This window comes from Hippocampus comes, unplaced genomic scaffold (assembly GCF_001891065.2).
Source record: "Hippocampus comes isolate QL1 unplaced genomic scaffold, H_comes_QL1_v1.1 scaffold41, whole genome shotgun sequence".
Taxonomy (NCBI): Eukaryota; Metazoa; Chordata; class Actinopteri; order Syngnathiformes; family Syngnathidae; genus Hippocampus; species Hippocampus comes.
Genome location: NW_017805153.1, coordinates 1600380 through 1617140, shown reverse-complemented (window position 1 = coordinate 1617140; position 16761 = coordinate 1600380). Strand labels below are relative to the sequence as shown.

General features: G+C 40.8%; 1 protein-coding gene across 15 annotated transcripts in view; it reads right to left on the bottom strand.

Moving 5' to 3' along the window:
• r3hdm1 (R3H domain containing 1) overlaps positions 1 to 16761 on the bottom strand; it is a 55150-nt gene that overhangs the window by 31827 nt on the left and 6562 nt on the right. For 12 of the 15 annotated variants that reach the window (XM_019868455.1, XM_019868453.1, XM_019868461.1 and 9 more), the window contains exons 2-5: positions 14509 to 14669; positions 7343 to 7534; positions 2565 to 2582; positions 2025 to 2114 (exon numbers count right to left, since the gene is read on the bottom strand). In XM_019868455.1, the coding sequence (XP_019724014.1) occupies positions 2025 to 2114; positions 2565 to 2582; positions 7343 to 7495 (261 nt within the window). In that variant the 5' untranslated portion in view covers positions 7496 to 7534; positions 14509 to 14669. The remainder of the gene's footprint in view (positions 1 to 2024; positions 2115 to 2564; positions 2583 to 7342; positions 7535 to 14508; positions 14670 to 16761) is intronic. The other 3 variants (XM_019868457.1, XM_019868458.1, XM_019868459.1) reach the window with 3 other exon arrangements.

Genomic DNA, 16761 nt, shown 5'->3' with positions numbered 1-16761 from the left:
TAACTAAAAAAATAAAATAACGTTTTGTCAGATAACCTTTTGATGCAATCAAACAATTTTTCAAAGTTTCAATGAGACTTCTGCACCTCTCAGCAGGTATTTTGGACCACTCTTCATGAGCAAACTGCTGCAGTTGTCTCAAGTTTGTAGGGCGCTTTCTCCAGCCGGCATGTTTCAGCTCTTTCCACAGATGTTCAATAGCATTTAGATCAGGTCTCATAAATAGACCCGCTTCAGAATAGTCCAAATCTTCGCTCTTAGCTATTCTTGGGTCATTTATCCCATTGCAAAACCCATGAACTACGACTGAAACTAAGCTTCCCGACACTGGGCAGCACAAATTTCTCTTTCGGAAACCTTGATAGTCTAGAGATTTCTATATACCCTGCAGAGGTTGAAGACATCCAGTGCTAGATGAAGCAAAGCAGCCGCAAAACATAACAGAGCCCCCTCCATGTAACACAGTAGGTACTTTTTTTTTTTTTTAATCCCCTCGGTTTGCTTCATCTTTGCGTCTGTGAACATGCTGTGTAGGTTGTCAACATGCAGTTTGACATTTTCTGATCTCCCTTTTTTTTATGAATTATTTTCAACAATGGAATCCATCTTGGTTGTCTCCTATGACGTCCACTTTGGTGTAATCTGACACTGATGTATCTTGACCTTGGAGTTCACCTTTAATTTGTTTGGAGGTTGTTCGGCTCTTATTACATTTTGTATTGTGCTGCTCCTAAGTTTGTCATCAATTTTCATCCAGGGGCCACGTCAAGGGAGGACGGCTACAGTCCCGTGGATCTTAAATTTCTGAATAAGTGCGACTATAGTTACAGCAACATCAAGCTACTTGGAGATGGTCCAACAATCTTTAACTTTAACGTGCTTGTCTCTAATTTTCTTTCTAATTTCCTGAGACAATTCTCTCCTTCACTTCCTCTGGTCCATGTTAAATGTGTTACACATCATGTCATCAAAGAGCACATTGACAACGAGTCACCCTGAAAATAGATTCACTGATTACAAATTTGAAGACACCTGCAGTGCTAATTAAAGGACAGAAGTTGGTTAAACAGATCAGAATGTTCAAATTATTTTCAATCTTATCTAGGGGTACCATCATTTTTGTGCAGCACTTTTTCCTGAGCTTGTTTTATGAAATAATTCTGTTGAACCACAACTTAAAACCAGTGACTCATTTTCACTGGTTACTTTTCATTAAACTACAATTTTATGGCTCCGCCTAACTAATATTTTGCTTCATTCCCTATTGCACCAGCGCTCCCCTCCAGGGTAGCTTGCCAAAAACAGCCCTGCTCAGAGGCACCCCCACCAATAACTGCGGCGGGGGAAATATCAGGAGTATTCAATTAGGGCACTACATAGCACTCGGTAGGTGATGTGCGGAAATTGCAATTTCCTCAACATGATTGATGGCAGTAATACAAGACGTCGTGGGAGTGCAGGCAATGAGAGAGCGCAGTGGGAATAACATTGCCCTCTGGTTATGGGGCACGGTGCTGACTGGCTAAATCATAGGACGAACACACCTGTGTGTATATATGTGTGTGTGTGTGTGTGTGTGTGTGTGTGTGTGTGTGTGTGTGTGTGTAGGTGCATAAATATATCATTAGCAGTGCAGAGTGGCATTTAGTGGAGTTTAACTCTGATCTGGAGGTGTGGGCAGGGGAGTCTTTGCCTGGATGCAGTAAAATAATTGAATTGACAATTTAACATCAAGCTCGCCGTTTGTGTTTTGATGATGTGATTCTTTAACCAGGCTGTACCGGACAGGTTTTCCATCACATCTGTCAGAGGAAGGCTGCTAATAGTTCGCCGGAGGTCCTCCATCTCAATTTTAATAAGGGGAAATGAAGAACTCACCCCTGGTCAGCACTTCAAGCAGAGCTACTATATGTGTGACTTGGGGCGCAAAGTATCAGGTCACGTGCATGAGTCCACGTGTGTCCAGCTGATGGGATGACAAATGGATTCAAAGAGGGAATAGATACGCTCAGGGAGGTTTTTACCTGAGGTGCAGCTGAAGGCTCAAGAATTGGGTAAGGGAAGGACTCCTCACATATTGCCAGGCTCCGAACAAGCTTTAGCCTGGTCTTATGCTGTCGAGGGGGGTGCAGGAGCAGAAAGTTAAAACCATAAATGCAAATAAATCGCAGCCACTAACACCCACAAGCCACCAGAAGAAAAACAGGTTGCAAGAAAAACTTGTCTTTTTCCCTGCTGACAGACTTTTTTTTTTTTTTTTTTGCGGGTCAGGGCTTCAAGTGACTTAAGGTTTTGGTGCCAAAATTTACAAGATAATTAGATCAAAACTGAAGCCATCATTCCATAGACTGATGCTTCTATTAAATGTCCCTAGAGGGGTGTAACAGCAAAGTAGCAAACAAACCACCACAGCCTGTGATGTGTGCATATTGAGGCCTCTCCACACAAATTGCAAACAAGTCACCTGCGATTTGACAATATTCCTGACAGTAAACACAGGCGCAGCTTCAAAGTAAACAATTCACATGCTTAATTTCAAAACATGCGAGGGAAGTGGTTCATACCTTCAAGTACTTCACAGGCTGCATGTAAAAGGAGATGTTTGGTTGGAGGGAGGTATGTGGAAGAAAGTACATAGTTAAAATCCCCCCCCCCACCAAAAAAAAAACCTGCTAAAATTTGGGAATAAAGAGGGGTGTTGCCTTTAAAATGACATTTTAAATTAAACAGGACTGGCCAACCTTTGGTGCGTCTGTGACGCAACAAGAAGTCCACAGAAAAAAGAAGTGATAACCTTGCATATTCAAAACTTAAGAGCACTGATCTCAAGTGGCAAAAAAGACAATAATTTCCAGTTAAACATTCACAATTTATTTGGAACCTGAATTCATTTTTTGCAGTGTACAGTAAATATTCCCATCCCCGGAATTCTATGAAAAGGAATTTCCTTCACCCGGAACAAAAACCTGTGCATTAACATTTTGACTACGATATTACATGTTACCGGAACTTACGTAAGCGGAAATTCCACTACCCGTAACCCGGATTGAGACGTCATGCCGCGGGAGCTTAAATACACGCAACGCCCACCCGATGCTACGGAGCGACGACACTGAGACACATTTTCACTTCGCGTTTTTTGATCATCAGATTCGAAACGAAGACGTGTAAGTGACTTTTTATTGGCGTGCGTTTTACTGCAATTGCGAAAGATTTTAACTTTATACAATTACGTCGTGTAGATCATGGCATCGAAACGTAGAAGAACTGTAATGACTGGAGCGGAGCGAGTGAAATGCATCCGTTTGAGCAAGGCTGGACACAAAGTTAAAAGCATCCAGCAGACACTTGGAGTCGGAAAGACGCAAATCTACGAAACTTTAAAAAACAAGGCATCGATTCAACTCCTGATGACAAGCCACCATCCAGCGAGGAAGCAATGCAAATGGCAACAAATCCATCAGTATGCACAAGAATTACCAGACATCGGTGATCAACGGGACAGTTACTTGCAACTAGCAAGAAAACTGTATGACACGCAGGCAAACATTGTCATAAACCAAAGAATGCATCCAACAAAACAATCCAAAAGAGACACATTTTTTTCCCAAGACAGAAAAAAAATAAACATTAAAATACTGTATGTATTTTACTGTTGTGATTTTTTTTGGATACACCTGTATTGCAGGTTTTGTTATATAAACAGTTTTTGGACAGTATATTTTTGTAATTTATTGATTGTGTTGTTACACGTGCATTTTGTCAACATACTTGCAGGTTCATAAAGGACATGTACCATGCTCATTTCCCAAATGAGGAATTTCTGTTATCAGGACAAATTGGACAACGCAAACACGAGTCCGCACGAGAGAATATTTACTGTATATTTGTCACTGTCTGACAACAACCGTGTCAAGATTGTTTTATGGCATTTGTGACTTTAAATGAAATTGCCTGTGTTCAATCACTTCCCTCTGACAATTCATTTAAAAAAATAAACCCACACATACAAAACATTGCAATGGTTGTGAAAAGACAGTGCAAACCATTTTCAGTGCAAATATAATGTGTTTTATGCATAGTGTATGACAAAGAGTGGTCATTGGACAGAGACAATGTGCAGTTGGCAGTGAAGGGACACTGCCTCAAAGACAGACAATGGAGAAAAGCCAGACTTAAGGCCATAAGCAACTTGGGTGAGTTCTACACTTTGCTTTGAGCTCCATTTTGCCATCATATGAATCAGACTCTTGGAGGGAGACAGGGCACCCAATAGTAGAAGCAAAGGTTGGGTTCCTCTCTGTTTAAATGTTACACAGTCTCATTGAAGCATGCACTAAGGGGACAAGGTGAGGAAGGTAGGAGGTGACCTAGCAGGAGCTGTTCCAGTATAAATTGTACCAGGACACTGTACTGTGCCTGCTAATGCCAACATGAATCTGTGCTTCTGGTCTGTCCTCTAACAATCAAGAGGACACCCCCCCCGTGAGCTTGAGGGCTTAAAGTTGCATAAAAATTGAAATGGGACGCTGCCTGTGACCTACAGCATCCCTTTCTATATCAGGTAATATGGAAAGGGAGGGCTGGTGGGTAAGGCTGGAGAGGGCTGGGACTGCGAGTGCACCACTACACCAACTAATTGAGCGGCATGGGGCCGGTGGGGAATGAACAATGCCAGCAGGAGATAAAGGAATGGAAATGGGGAAGTAGGAAAGGGCTGAAGTCAGCAAAAGTAGGGCGGCCACCAGCAGAGGATGAAGCTGCAGAGCTGGAGGCAGATGGTGGCAAAGTCACACAGTGCTTCTCTCTCTCTCTCTCTCCCTCTCTCTCTCTCTCTCTCTCTCTCCAAGATAATAATTAAATACACTCAGCCATTTCATAAGCACATCAAAAAAAAAAAAGGCATTTGTGTGCTACAACTTGTTTCCCCGGGAAGACAATAACCTGCTGTGACGAAGCCGCGGCAAAATCACAACATCCGCGTATCAGCTCAAGTGTCTCAAAGCTCACATGACTGATGAAGAGAATCAAAAATATTATTCGTGTTCGGTGTTTTGCTCCTGATATTAAAGTTTCAATCCCTGTTTCAAAGGGACCTAGGATCTCCATTTTTTTTTTTTTTTTTTTGTGGAAAAAGTTATAAGAGCAATCTAGAACAAAGGCTGGTTTTGAGTTTTATTTTGTTTATTTATTTTAAAGGCAACATTTATGTTTATGCTTGATTTGAGTGAAAAAGAAGACTGCCTGAAAATTAAATGTTCAATGTTAAGAGACGAATTGAAGTGATTTTCAATTGATTAACAGTTGGATTACGCTCTTTTGGGGAATCGTCAACATGTACAGTATGAGTGAGGGCGTACTCATGATATGATGAAAAGATCCAGGAGTGTGAACCACTGCACTGACTTAAGCCACATTATGTGGATGACTAACTCTAACTCGTATAAAATGTGGACAACAGAACGCATACTGGTACGTCACGCTAGTCACTCATGTTTGTCTTGGCGCACAGCCTGAGATGGACGCAGCTCCTCTTATGAGCACAATGAATTCCAGACGCACTGTATTCAAGTCAGTCAACTAAATCATGTGATGCAAAATCCAAACTCGCTCAACTGGGAAATATAACAGTTATCTCATGTTTGTTCTGTCTGTGGCTCTAAGGAACAATATGACCTCACATATAATCACAATAATAATGGCCTTTGTTTAACAGTTGTCGATAATGCAACTGAGAACACTTTCTCATTTACAGCGCAATGTCAGTGGTGCCACACCACAGAGGAGGGAACTCAACTTTCTGCAAAATGCAGACAGGGAATGAATGAAATGCAATCGATCACTTGTTTGTTGATGCAAGTGATGTGTGAAAAGAACAAGAACCAATTTCATTTTGTCATGACGAGAAATACTAATTCGCACACCTTAATTTTTTTTCTAAAAGCGGAATTAAATGTATGTGGAATTTATTTAAGTCACAGAAATCCGGGGCATTACAAATACTGTTCCAAACAGTTTTAAACTGTCAAGGTGGAAGAAAAGATATTTATAGAAATTTAGCCTGCACTGATAATTAATTGAACTTAATTATAGCCCTACGTATCAAAATGGGGAGGCAGCAAGATTGCCGCCCCAATTCTAAAATCTTCAGAACTTAACGAGCTATGCTTTAGATGTTCACTGTGATAAGCACAAAGGCATGTGTTATTATTCCAGTCGGGACTAATGACAGCATATCAGAATGTACTGTGTTTTGTGACTTGAAAAACCAACTTGGGAGAATCATCCGAATGCCGCAGGTACCAGTATATCCCGTAGGCCAGGGGTCCCCAACCTTTTTTGCCCCACGGACCGGTTTATGTCAGACAATATTTTCAGGGACCGGCATTTAAGGTGTGGCGGATTAATACAACAAAATAATATGGTATGATCTGCATGAAAACTGTGATGTTTTCGAAATATAATAATAAACACAAGGAGCGTCTAATCTGGTCGCAACACTCTTATCGCTCCAGTAATGTTTAATGCCTTCAAAATACGATACAACGCAAATTCAAAGTGCATGAAAATGACGACTCACCACAGCCCCGAGCTTGATTTTCTGCAATCAGACAGTCCCATCTTGGGGTAATAGGAGACAATGACACCTCAAGTGTGTGGTTTATGTCCAGTCTACTTCGTAATTTTGTTTTAGTCGCTGTTGCTGCAGAAACTCCCCACCTCACACAGGTAGGATGTCGGAAATAGCAACAGTGCTATTGTGGCGATCTCAGAGTATTCAGCCATAACTTTGATCCAGTTGTTTCGAACGTACTTTAAAGGCCGCCGTCATTTGCGATCTCCAAGCAGCTTTTTTACTCATTTTGCGGGCTTCAGCATTTTGTTTATGAGCGTCATCGGTCACGTGACCGAGAAGTGTGGCTTGACGTGAGTCAAGCGTGACACAGACGGATGTAACAGAGAATCCGGTAATTTTTCAAAATAAAACATCTTTCGTATTCCGAAATAAATAAAACGGAAATAAGGCAAGTTCTTTCTGTGCGGCCCGGTACCAAATGGTCCGCGGACCGGCGGTTGGGGACCCCTGCCGTAGGCAGTTTGTGTTTGACACCGACTGTGACAGATTTTTCATGGAGTCACGTGCAGAGAAATGTGGGAAAATGTTACATATGAAATGCACTCAGTCCACTCATTTTGCTAGGATGCTGACCTGTCCAAAACTTACTGATTTCGCGTTTTAGACATTGGTTGAGGACACCTACTATCATGTTCCGTTATTAAGAGAATGCAGAAGAAGGGCTATTAGTGGAAAGCAACCACGACACCTCATGGCCTCATTTACCTTGGCTTCTGCTGTTGTAATGCTGCCAGAGTTTTCTTTGCCACCCTCATCAGATACTTCAGACTGGGTGGCATTTTCTTTTGGAAATGCCTCAGCAGCGGCAGGCTCGGGCACCTTCGTTGTTTCAGAGTCTACTTGATCAGACATTCTCATGGCAAAGCCTTACAGGCAACGTTGGCAAAGAGAGAGCACCTGAAAGAAATGAATGAAGAAAAGATGCAAACCATAAGGGACAGCCGCTTTCTTCCTTCGCGAAAAAGCAAAGTGTTTGTAGTTGATTAATTAATTTCAAACAATAGGGAAGGTGCTGGGGCTGAACAATTCATCAAATGCAAATCGGCATGGCAATTACATTGTAGTTTGTAAGTTTCAAATAGCAACCGACAATTCATCAAATTCAAATCGGCATGGCAATTTCATCGTAGTTTGCAAGTTTCAAATAGCAACCGCTGCAATTTGGGGGGCAAAAAATGCTACATATCGGTTGTTTGGAAGGCTTTATTTATTTATTTGTTTATTGTTCCGATGAGTTTTAGTAATTTATCAATGGTGTCTAGGTAAGTTCAGTGCCTAAGAAGTACAGCAGGGCTGCAACTACTGATTTTTAAAATACATGATTAATCTGTCGATTATTTTGACCATTAATCAATGAATCGTGTTGCAAAAAACATGTTTCGATTTCCATCCCTTTATTTACGAACAAGGCAGATTTTCAAACTGTCAGTTCAGAACATACACAATGATGATTCCGTTACTGCTTCGGTCCATAGCATGCCAGAAAATAGGCAAAAAGATGTTGATAATTTTTTTTCTAAATTAAAAGCAGATGATCGCAAATGTCTTGTTATGATTCAAAGTAAAGACAATCAGTGTGCTTTCATGTTGAATATTGACTGTTGTCAGGCTGACATTCTGAGGATTGGGACAATTCTAAATGGAAAAAAAAAAAGGTGCTGTATTTTCCGCACTACAAAGTGCACCTAAAAGCATTCAATTTTCTCAAAAGCCGACAGTGCACGTTATATATGAATCAAAGTTCTGATTTCTTGGGCAGTATTTTAAATGCTCTGTAAAGTGCTTTGTTACAGCTGCAGCGGTTGTGAAAGCTCTACATAAATAAAGCTGTATTGTATTGTATTCCCTTTAGCGTAACTCCATCTAGTGGATGCATAACACAACCGCAGACCCTACTGTAGCTTCTATTCTAAGAGCCTCATAATAATAATATTAATAATAATACATTTCATTTATAAGCGCCTTTCAAGATAATGTGGTGCGATCTGAAAACAGTTTTAAAATAGGCCATTTGTTAAAGGTGCACCTTATAATCTGAAGCGTCTTAAAGTGCGGAAAATATGGCACTTAAAAGATTAATTGATTATTACAATTATAGTTGAATTTGATCATTCGTTAGCTTTTATCAATCAATCGTCACACCTCTAAAGTACAGTCCATATGTTTCCATATCATTGTTTCATGAAACAGGAAAAGTTCAAGTGATAAAGCCACAGATTTATTTTCATTATTGTCATTTGATTCATGACTTTCTGGGCTCTGCGTCGCATTCCAAATTATTATGCAAATTATGCTTTTCTCTTATTTTTAAAGTCTATGCAAATGGTGCTTATAATTTTCAAGTCATCAACTGTGCGAGAATTTGAATGTTTTTAAACAAACCTCCCAATGATAACAGCATTTCCTTCAAAACGAAAAACAGCTTTTGTTAAAATGCATTGTTCCAACTTATTTTGCACAGTAGTGTGTCAAACCATTTCAATACATTTTTTATTTTTATTTATTTATTTTACAGTTTGTAAAGAATAAAAAAATGGTCATTTGTTGATCTCGCAGCATGAGGAGGTTGTTTTTGCAGAAATCATAAGCAAGGAATACATAGGTCCTAGCACTTCCGAACCAGATGTATGACAAAAATGCTCTTCTAAATTTGGACAAAATATGTGCATACAGTAAATGCAAAATATGAAGACAAGAAACAAAGTATAAGAATTCATTTTGAACATTTTTTCACAAAAATCAACCATTTTAACATTGTTTGTGTGCCATCTGGTGGTGAGTCGACCCCTGCATATTCCAAAGTCAGCAGCCGTATTGCTGCGGATTTCTGTCTTTATTTTTTTTTCTCAATATTTTTTCATAATTTAAGAGGGACACTCAGTGTGTTTGGGGGCCACCAGCTGCCCATTCCTGACATGGGACCTCTTAATCGCATCTTTGCAAGTCTTGCATCCATAGAACTGGACAGGTTGTGTTTAAATTTGTTTCCAGGATGTCAGAACAGCCTCCCACAGCAGCTGGTTGGATGTGTAGCGTAAATCGTGCGAATTCATAATTTAATTAAATGAAGGTGACTTGAGTGTAATGCCTAAACCAGGGGTGTCAAACTCATTTCACATGGTGGGCCACATACGGCCTCGGTAGATGTCAAGTGGGCCGGACCATTAAAATGATACAATACTTTGCTATAAATAACCAAAACAATATGTCTTTCCTTTGTTTTGGTATAAAGAAGCACAAGAACATTAGGAAAATATTGAAATTTAATGAACATATCTTTTACAAAACATTTCATGAAGCACCTTACATTTCCTTCGACAAATGTGCAATTTACTTTTATCATTCACATATATGCATTGCAACTGATCCCACTGATTGTACAAACTTTAACAAGTAATTGGTTTTGAAAAATATAGTAATGCACTTTAAGATTAAACAAGATTCATAAAGAAAGCAAGTTTTAAAGCATTTACACGTGCATATAAAATCTAAATGTAATCCCTGCCTACACCTTACAAACTAAGGAGAGTGCTATTAAATGTGTAAATGTGAGAGTGCTATTGATAGCGTCTGCTGTCATGGGTCTGTCTCAGTGACAGACTGAGGCTGCTGTTGTCTTCTTCTCTGATCAAAACAGTGTCCCCTTGCGGATACTCAATGAATTGCACCTGATTAAAAATATTAATTCTGTGTCTTTAATGCATTTTTTTCACTTTTACATTATCCTGCGGGCCTGATTGAACCTACTTGCGGGCCGGTTCCGGCCCGCGGGCCGTAGGTTTGACACAGATGCTTTACATAATCATCTCGCGGGCCGGATTAAACTCCTTTGCGGGCCGGATCCGGCCCGCGGGCCGTATGTTTGACACCCCTGGCCTAAACTAACCTCCAGCGCCTCAAGGGGCACCATATCATTTTTTTCATTCCCCCTAAGGATAACCAACAAAATGCTCTTTAAATCAGTTCAATAATTAGAAGGATGCACTTTAGTTAGTTTTGAGTTAGATTTTTCCAACTAAGGCAAGAATCAAATAACTTTGATTCAAACACAGACACAGTACACAACCCAGTTCTTATGATGTGTACATTTGTTCTCGTCTATTTGCAACAGGTGCATCACAAATAAAACCAACTATAGGGGCAGGAGGAGCAAAGAATGATAATTTAATAGGATTAAATTAAATAAAAATGAATAATCTTTGCAGGAGGAAATTTTATAGCCAGACAAATGTGGAACTGGGAAGGTGAACCTAACCACTTCAACCCAATTAAAGAATCAAGTTGTACACATCTGGTAAATTCGGCATATGTTGAACTCAGTTTGTCAGAGTTGGCCCCAAATGAGATGTGGGAAGTTCTCCCTAATTTGAGTCTTGTAGTCAGTGGCTAGATGTCAGTTGAAGAAAAAGGATGGCAAGAGAGGTTTAGAAAAATCAAAAGGAAAAAGAGCAAAATGTGGTCTCGCGGCACACTTGAAGTGGCGGTGCAACTCGCTCTTGTGGTCAGTCTGCGGCAATATTCGGAGGTGTGCTGGTGAGAGAGTTCTTGGAGCGCACGGCTCACAAGTTTTGTCGGGCTTGGCAGACAAAAGAAAGTTGTGATTCATGCTTCAGCCTGGCGCATTTGCGAAGGCCTGGCTGCAAGATGAGTTAACGTGGTGCACAGCCAAAAAGAGAGAGAGGCAAAAAAAAAAAAAAAGCCAACATCATTTGCCTGGAAAGAAAAAAAAAAGAAAGGGAAGTAGATGTTCATCAGGTTCCAGCGAGAAGAGAAAAGAGAAAACAAAGGGATCTCATCTTTGGCAAAATTCAGATTCAGAGGCCACTTCTGTAGTCTCGGGTAACATTTTGGGGACTAATTAGTTATTCAAAACTTTGCTCTCTTTGAACAAATAATTTAGAATGGTTTAAAGTTAACCTGGTGTCCCACTGTTGATAATATATTTTAAGATTCTACTTTGCATATAACAAATTCTTGAACTCCAACCAACTAATTCGGAAAGAAAAAAAAAAAACGCTTTGTGATTTACAATTGCAATTTGTAATACATGCCAACGAACTAATCTAGATGCTGCAAGCTAAAGAAGTGTACACAGAAATGAAACTCATTTACAATATTTCGTTAGGTTGGACTGAAATTGCGCACACAAGAAGTTTCATGTTTGATCTGTTGCAACACAATGACATTTGCAGGTCTTGTCGTCGTCCCATCGTCGTCATCACAGCACCAATGTTGAGCTGGGTGTCTGGCTTGTGTCTCTTTGCTTGATGACGTTTTCATCAGAGGTCACCCTAAACAAACGAGCCGTGGTGTGTCCTCCTTTGAAGTCTGATTTGTAGACAAATTTACTGAATTTCTGACTGTGAACTGTGTTCACAGTTTGGTGTAGTGTTCGCATTCCCGAGAGGGGGTCCTCATCCCCCTGCCTTGGGAGAGGAACCAGACTCCTTGGTTTTCTTTTAGGGATGACCAAAAAGTGGGTCCTCTTTGTCCTAATTTAACGGTCAATCTGGGAAACTGTCAATGTTCGCTACTGATGTGGACTGCCTCCCAACTTCATAGATCTTTTGCTACTGCCTCCTACCCTCCTAGAACTTTTGCGTAAGGATGCCTCAATGGTGCTCAGTAGGGGAGGACGGGGGCCACACACACGTTTGCCTCATTTTATGCCCATAGCAGGCCATTATGCAGAGGAATTTCTTCCAGCATAAAATAGTGCATTGACATGAAGAAATGTGACTGAGAGGTTCTGTTCTGAATTTTGTAGTCGGTCACAAAGTGCCCATACTTTCCCGAGGTTCTTTTCGCACCGTCAGGGATCCGTTATTCTGGCTCAAAACATGACTTCGCTACCTCTCTGCTGTCGTTGCAGCCTTGTTGGGACATAATGGCCATCCACTATCCCATCCATCTTGACCATCCAGGGTTGCAATCGTCAGTGGACAATCCCATGCCGCAAAGAATACACCATATTTGGCTGCTATGGGTATAAAGGGGAGAAACGTGTGGTGTGGTTCCAACCCTCTCTTGACCTCAATCCCGTTCACAACCTTTGGAGCATTCTTAAGCAAAGATCTTTGAGGGTGGGAGGCAGTTCACACCCAATAGCAACTCTGGAAGACCATTCTGAGATCTTTGGCAAGAAATTCAAGCAGAAGCTGTCCCAAAAAAAAAAAAAAAAAAAAACCCACCTCATCATTGCAGTGATTGCAAGAGTTGCAAAGATGCCGTCGAATAAGAGGTAATATGCTCTAATGTAACTGATGTTTTGATTTAAAGAGCTTTTGATTTCAGCAACTTCATACGTACAACGGCGTAAGTTGCCCAGTTATAACTGGGCTTGTCTGCAAAAATACCAAAAGAGAGACAACTCCACCCGTGTGTACAATGAGGTCTTACTTTACGCTAGACTTGTGATGGGCATGACTATAGAGCCCCATATGTCATGTTTATGAAAATGTTATAAAGTTGTCAAAGTCAATGCTGAATATATGGCACAAAGTGTTGAGTAAATTAACAACTGTAATTGAAGAAAACTATCTTATATCAATTAATGGTTCATTTATCTTTATTTTAGCACAAACATAACCTATAATACCAAAACACACACACACACACACATATATACACATTATGTATTTTATATATATACAGTATATGATTTTGTTTATTGTAATACAGATTAGTGTATTGCTTGTGTTTGTTTAAAAAAAAAAAAAAAAAAAAAAACGACATGGGAAGAGGACCTGGGGGTCGCAATTAGATTATTCTTCAAAATCGCTCAGCAGTAGAAGGTGCTGCGCGACCACAGTTATTTTCTTATCTGATGGCGGCGCAGCAAAGCACATAACTGACTGTTTATGCTAAAAGCGCGAAAAAGTGACAGTCAATTCATTCACGTCAAAGTTATTGACTTGTAGCCCACTCTTCCACAGTGTTGTTCTGCAGAGCAAATGTGCTGGGCTGAGACGCGCACAAAAACACAGCTGGCTACCGCTGAGTTTGTAGCTGAATTTCAATGACCTGTCAGTTGTTTGACAAAAGCATCGCTTGCTGCTGCTTTACATTATTTTTACATTCTGATAGAAAACAGCTTAATACTCCAGAGTGTTGCACATTCCTTTGAATATTTGGTGTCTTCTACTGACATTTTGATGGGTGAAATCTCCTGAGTTGCCCCGTTCAAAGATTTGCATTACTGGACAGATATTTTCAAGAGCCAGTAAATCAGTATTCTGTGCCTCTCAGCATCATTCATTCCACCAGACACATTTTTGCCTTGGGACGGGAGTGTCAGACATTTTTGGGCTTCAGACTTTGATGCATTTTAATGTTGATGCCTTGCTTCCCGACAGTGAGGATAAATGCAATGTGCCTGCTTTGTTTTATGGATCATTACATCATCCTTAGCTTTTCATTAAGGAAACATTCACAAATCTGATCGGAAGCAAATCCGTTATCCTGTATGCGAGGCTAAAAAGAAAAACTGCCGTTTATGTGCTCGAGGAGAGTTATGGCTCCGCTAATGTACAAATGACGGCTGCAGCCGATGCACTCTGTGCAATGGCAGCTATGTATTTGCATTCATTCGCACAGGCTGCGAGACAGGAAAAAAAAACCCTCAAGACACAATCCACAATTAAGGCGAGCGATACAAATGACTGGATAGAAGGTTGCTCATTTCATGACAATCGGCTGTTTATGAGCCAAGGTGTTTCTCCATACAATTCAAATATCTCTCACCTGTGTGTTTCCAAGAATTCCAATAGTATGAAATGTACACATTGTGTGTCATATGAAAAAGGCAGTAACATCTGACTTATTTATTCCCTGACTAATGTGATGAGATGAAAACCGAACACAAGACATACTGTGGTGGTGCGTAGCCAGTGGTGAAGGTCGTGGCAAAGGATGGGGCGGCTGGGGAAGTCAACGAGGCCTACCGCTCCTGCCTGAGACTTCTTGTCCATGCCTGCTTCAGCCGCTCTGCATGGCAACCAGGGGCCCCGGTGCCCTCATGACCCCTGCTGACCTGCCATGGAGAAAGGCATGGGGGTTAGCCTTCTGGTGTTTTACAGGTCAGGCAGCAGTGATAGAAGATTCAGCAGATTTAAACATGGTGAACAGTGTAGCGAATGTGTATTTTTGGGTCCCATTCATGCCTGTGAGCCATAAATAATGAATGGACGCAGAGATGGGAATGCAGCTTAGGCAACAGCGATATTAGATATTCAGAAAGAAGCCAGGAAAGAGCATTTCTGAGCTGAGAAGCCTTTGCCATTCGCCGACACACACTTATCAAAATGCCTGCCGTGTATTGGAAAGACTCCTTTCGAGCACAACTCCAGGATGAAACTAACTGAGAAAAGATGAGCAAAAGAACACAAGCCAAAGCCAACGACAATGGTGCACAAAAAGTGTCCCCCCCGCCCCCACATAAGCCATTTGCAATAATGTCACAGCTTCAAGAATGTCACGTGAATGCCCATGTTAAGCGGCTGAAACTACTCTGTTACCAAATGAGGCAGATAAAAATCAGATGACGAGATGCTCGACATTTCTCTTCGTATCCAAACATCTTTCACATTCTCTAATCTCCATCACACTGAATGGGTGTGGCGCAGTGCCAAGGCTGGCACCCAATGGTGCCAAGGGCTGGCTGCCGCTCATAACATGGTCTTTTGTTTCACCCTCCCCATTTCAGAGCCCCAAAATGTCAAGTGGAATCCCTGCTAACTCTATAAATCTGCCTTCACATGACGCCGTCGCCGCTGTGTGAGACGAAAACGGGTGGCGGCTAAGGATGAAATGGTTTACGCTTTACCAGTCAAGTGGTAATATTTCAAACCACTATTATTAACGTATCGAATTTTGAATATCATTCCTATTTCGCTTCTCTGATTAGTAGTAGCAGTCTTTTGGTTTCTCCATATACAGTGTGCGATGTAATAGCAAACAAACAAAAATGACAGATAAACCCAAGGAAGAGAAGATGAAAACAGCAAAGACGGCAAAATGCACGTTACCGTGCGAGGAATCATGGCTAAAAGCGGCCCAGGTGACCGCAGAATGTTTTCTCTTCAAAAAGGACTGCGAGAGAAGTGTGGGAGTATTTTTGCATGAATGCCAGGTATACAGAGAATGAAAAGAAAGCCATAGCAGAAGGATATTGAGGACAACAAGTCAAATGTTCGCTGTGATTTTTTTTTTTCCCCTTAGGATCTTGTATAGTTTTATGTACATTTTTGGTGCTGCCATTACATTTTTTTTTATGTCATGATGTGAATTGTGTAACTAATTTGAATTTTATTTTTAATTCAAAGTAAAAGTTGCAGTGCTTTAGGCGCATGATTCTGTATTATTAATATTTTTTTTTTTACATTTCAATTTATCATATATAGTGATAATACTGACAACCGTGAATTTTGGTCACTATAATCTGATGGGAAACCTTCACACTATGTCAAGACCCTTTGGCACACAAAACACAGCTCGTTATTCAAGCGAACATGTGAGAAACTAATGCTGTCGCTGAAAACTAGACATGACACACATGAGGTAAAAGCGGCTATAACATCAATGCAGCTCCGCCAGGCTGTGAATGTTTCAGGAGAGCTGACACTGCAGCCGCAGCGTAGGCAGTTACCTTCAAAACCTAAAATTTAGACATCTGTGTTATTTGTATGCAGGCAGGCAGGAATATGAGCAAACGATAATACATTTGATTGGTATGCGACAGCTTGCATGGAGCACTGAAATTGCATTTCATTGGTTAAATTCATCCATTTGTGCATCCTCGGGTACCGTGCCATCACTGACAGGGAGTGGTTCGCTGGTATTACAGTCAGAATAGAGCACAACAACCCTAAAAGGGCTCCCTCCGGCGTCGTTCAGTATCACCTCACCGCTTCACAACACATAAAATTGCCCTAACAGCAACCTTACGCGATGAACAGATTTGTATGAGCCAAATCTGATCACGTTTCAATAAGAGACAAATTAGAAAACACAGTTCAAAGCTGATTTCTGTCGGATGGCAATCAAATCTAAATAATGAAGAAATAAACATTGACATTCCGAACCTTTTGGAAGTGGCCTCATCACGGAACCATGTCATTTCCCCC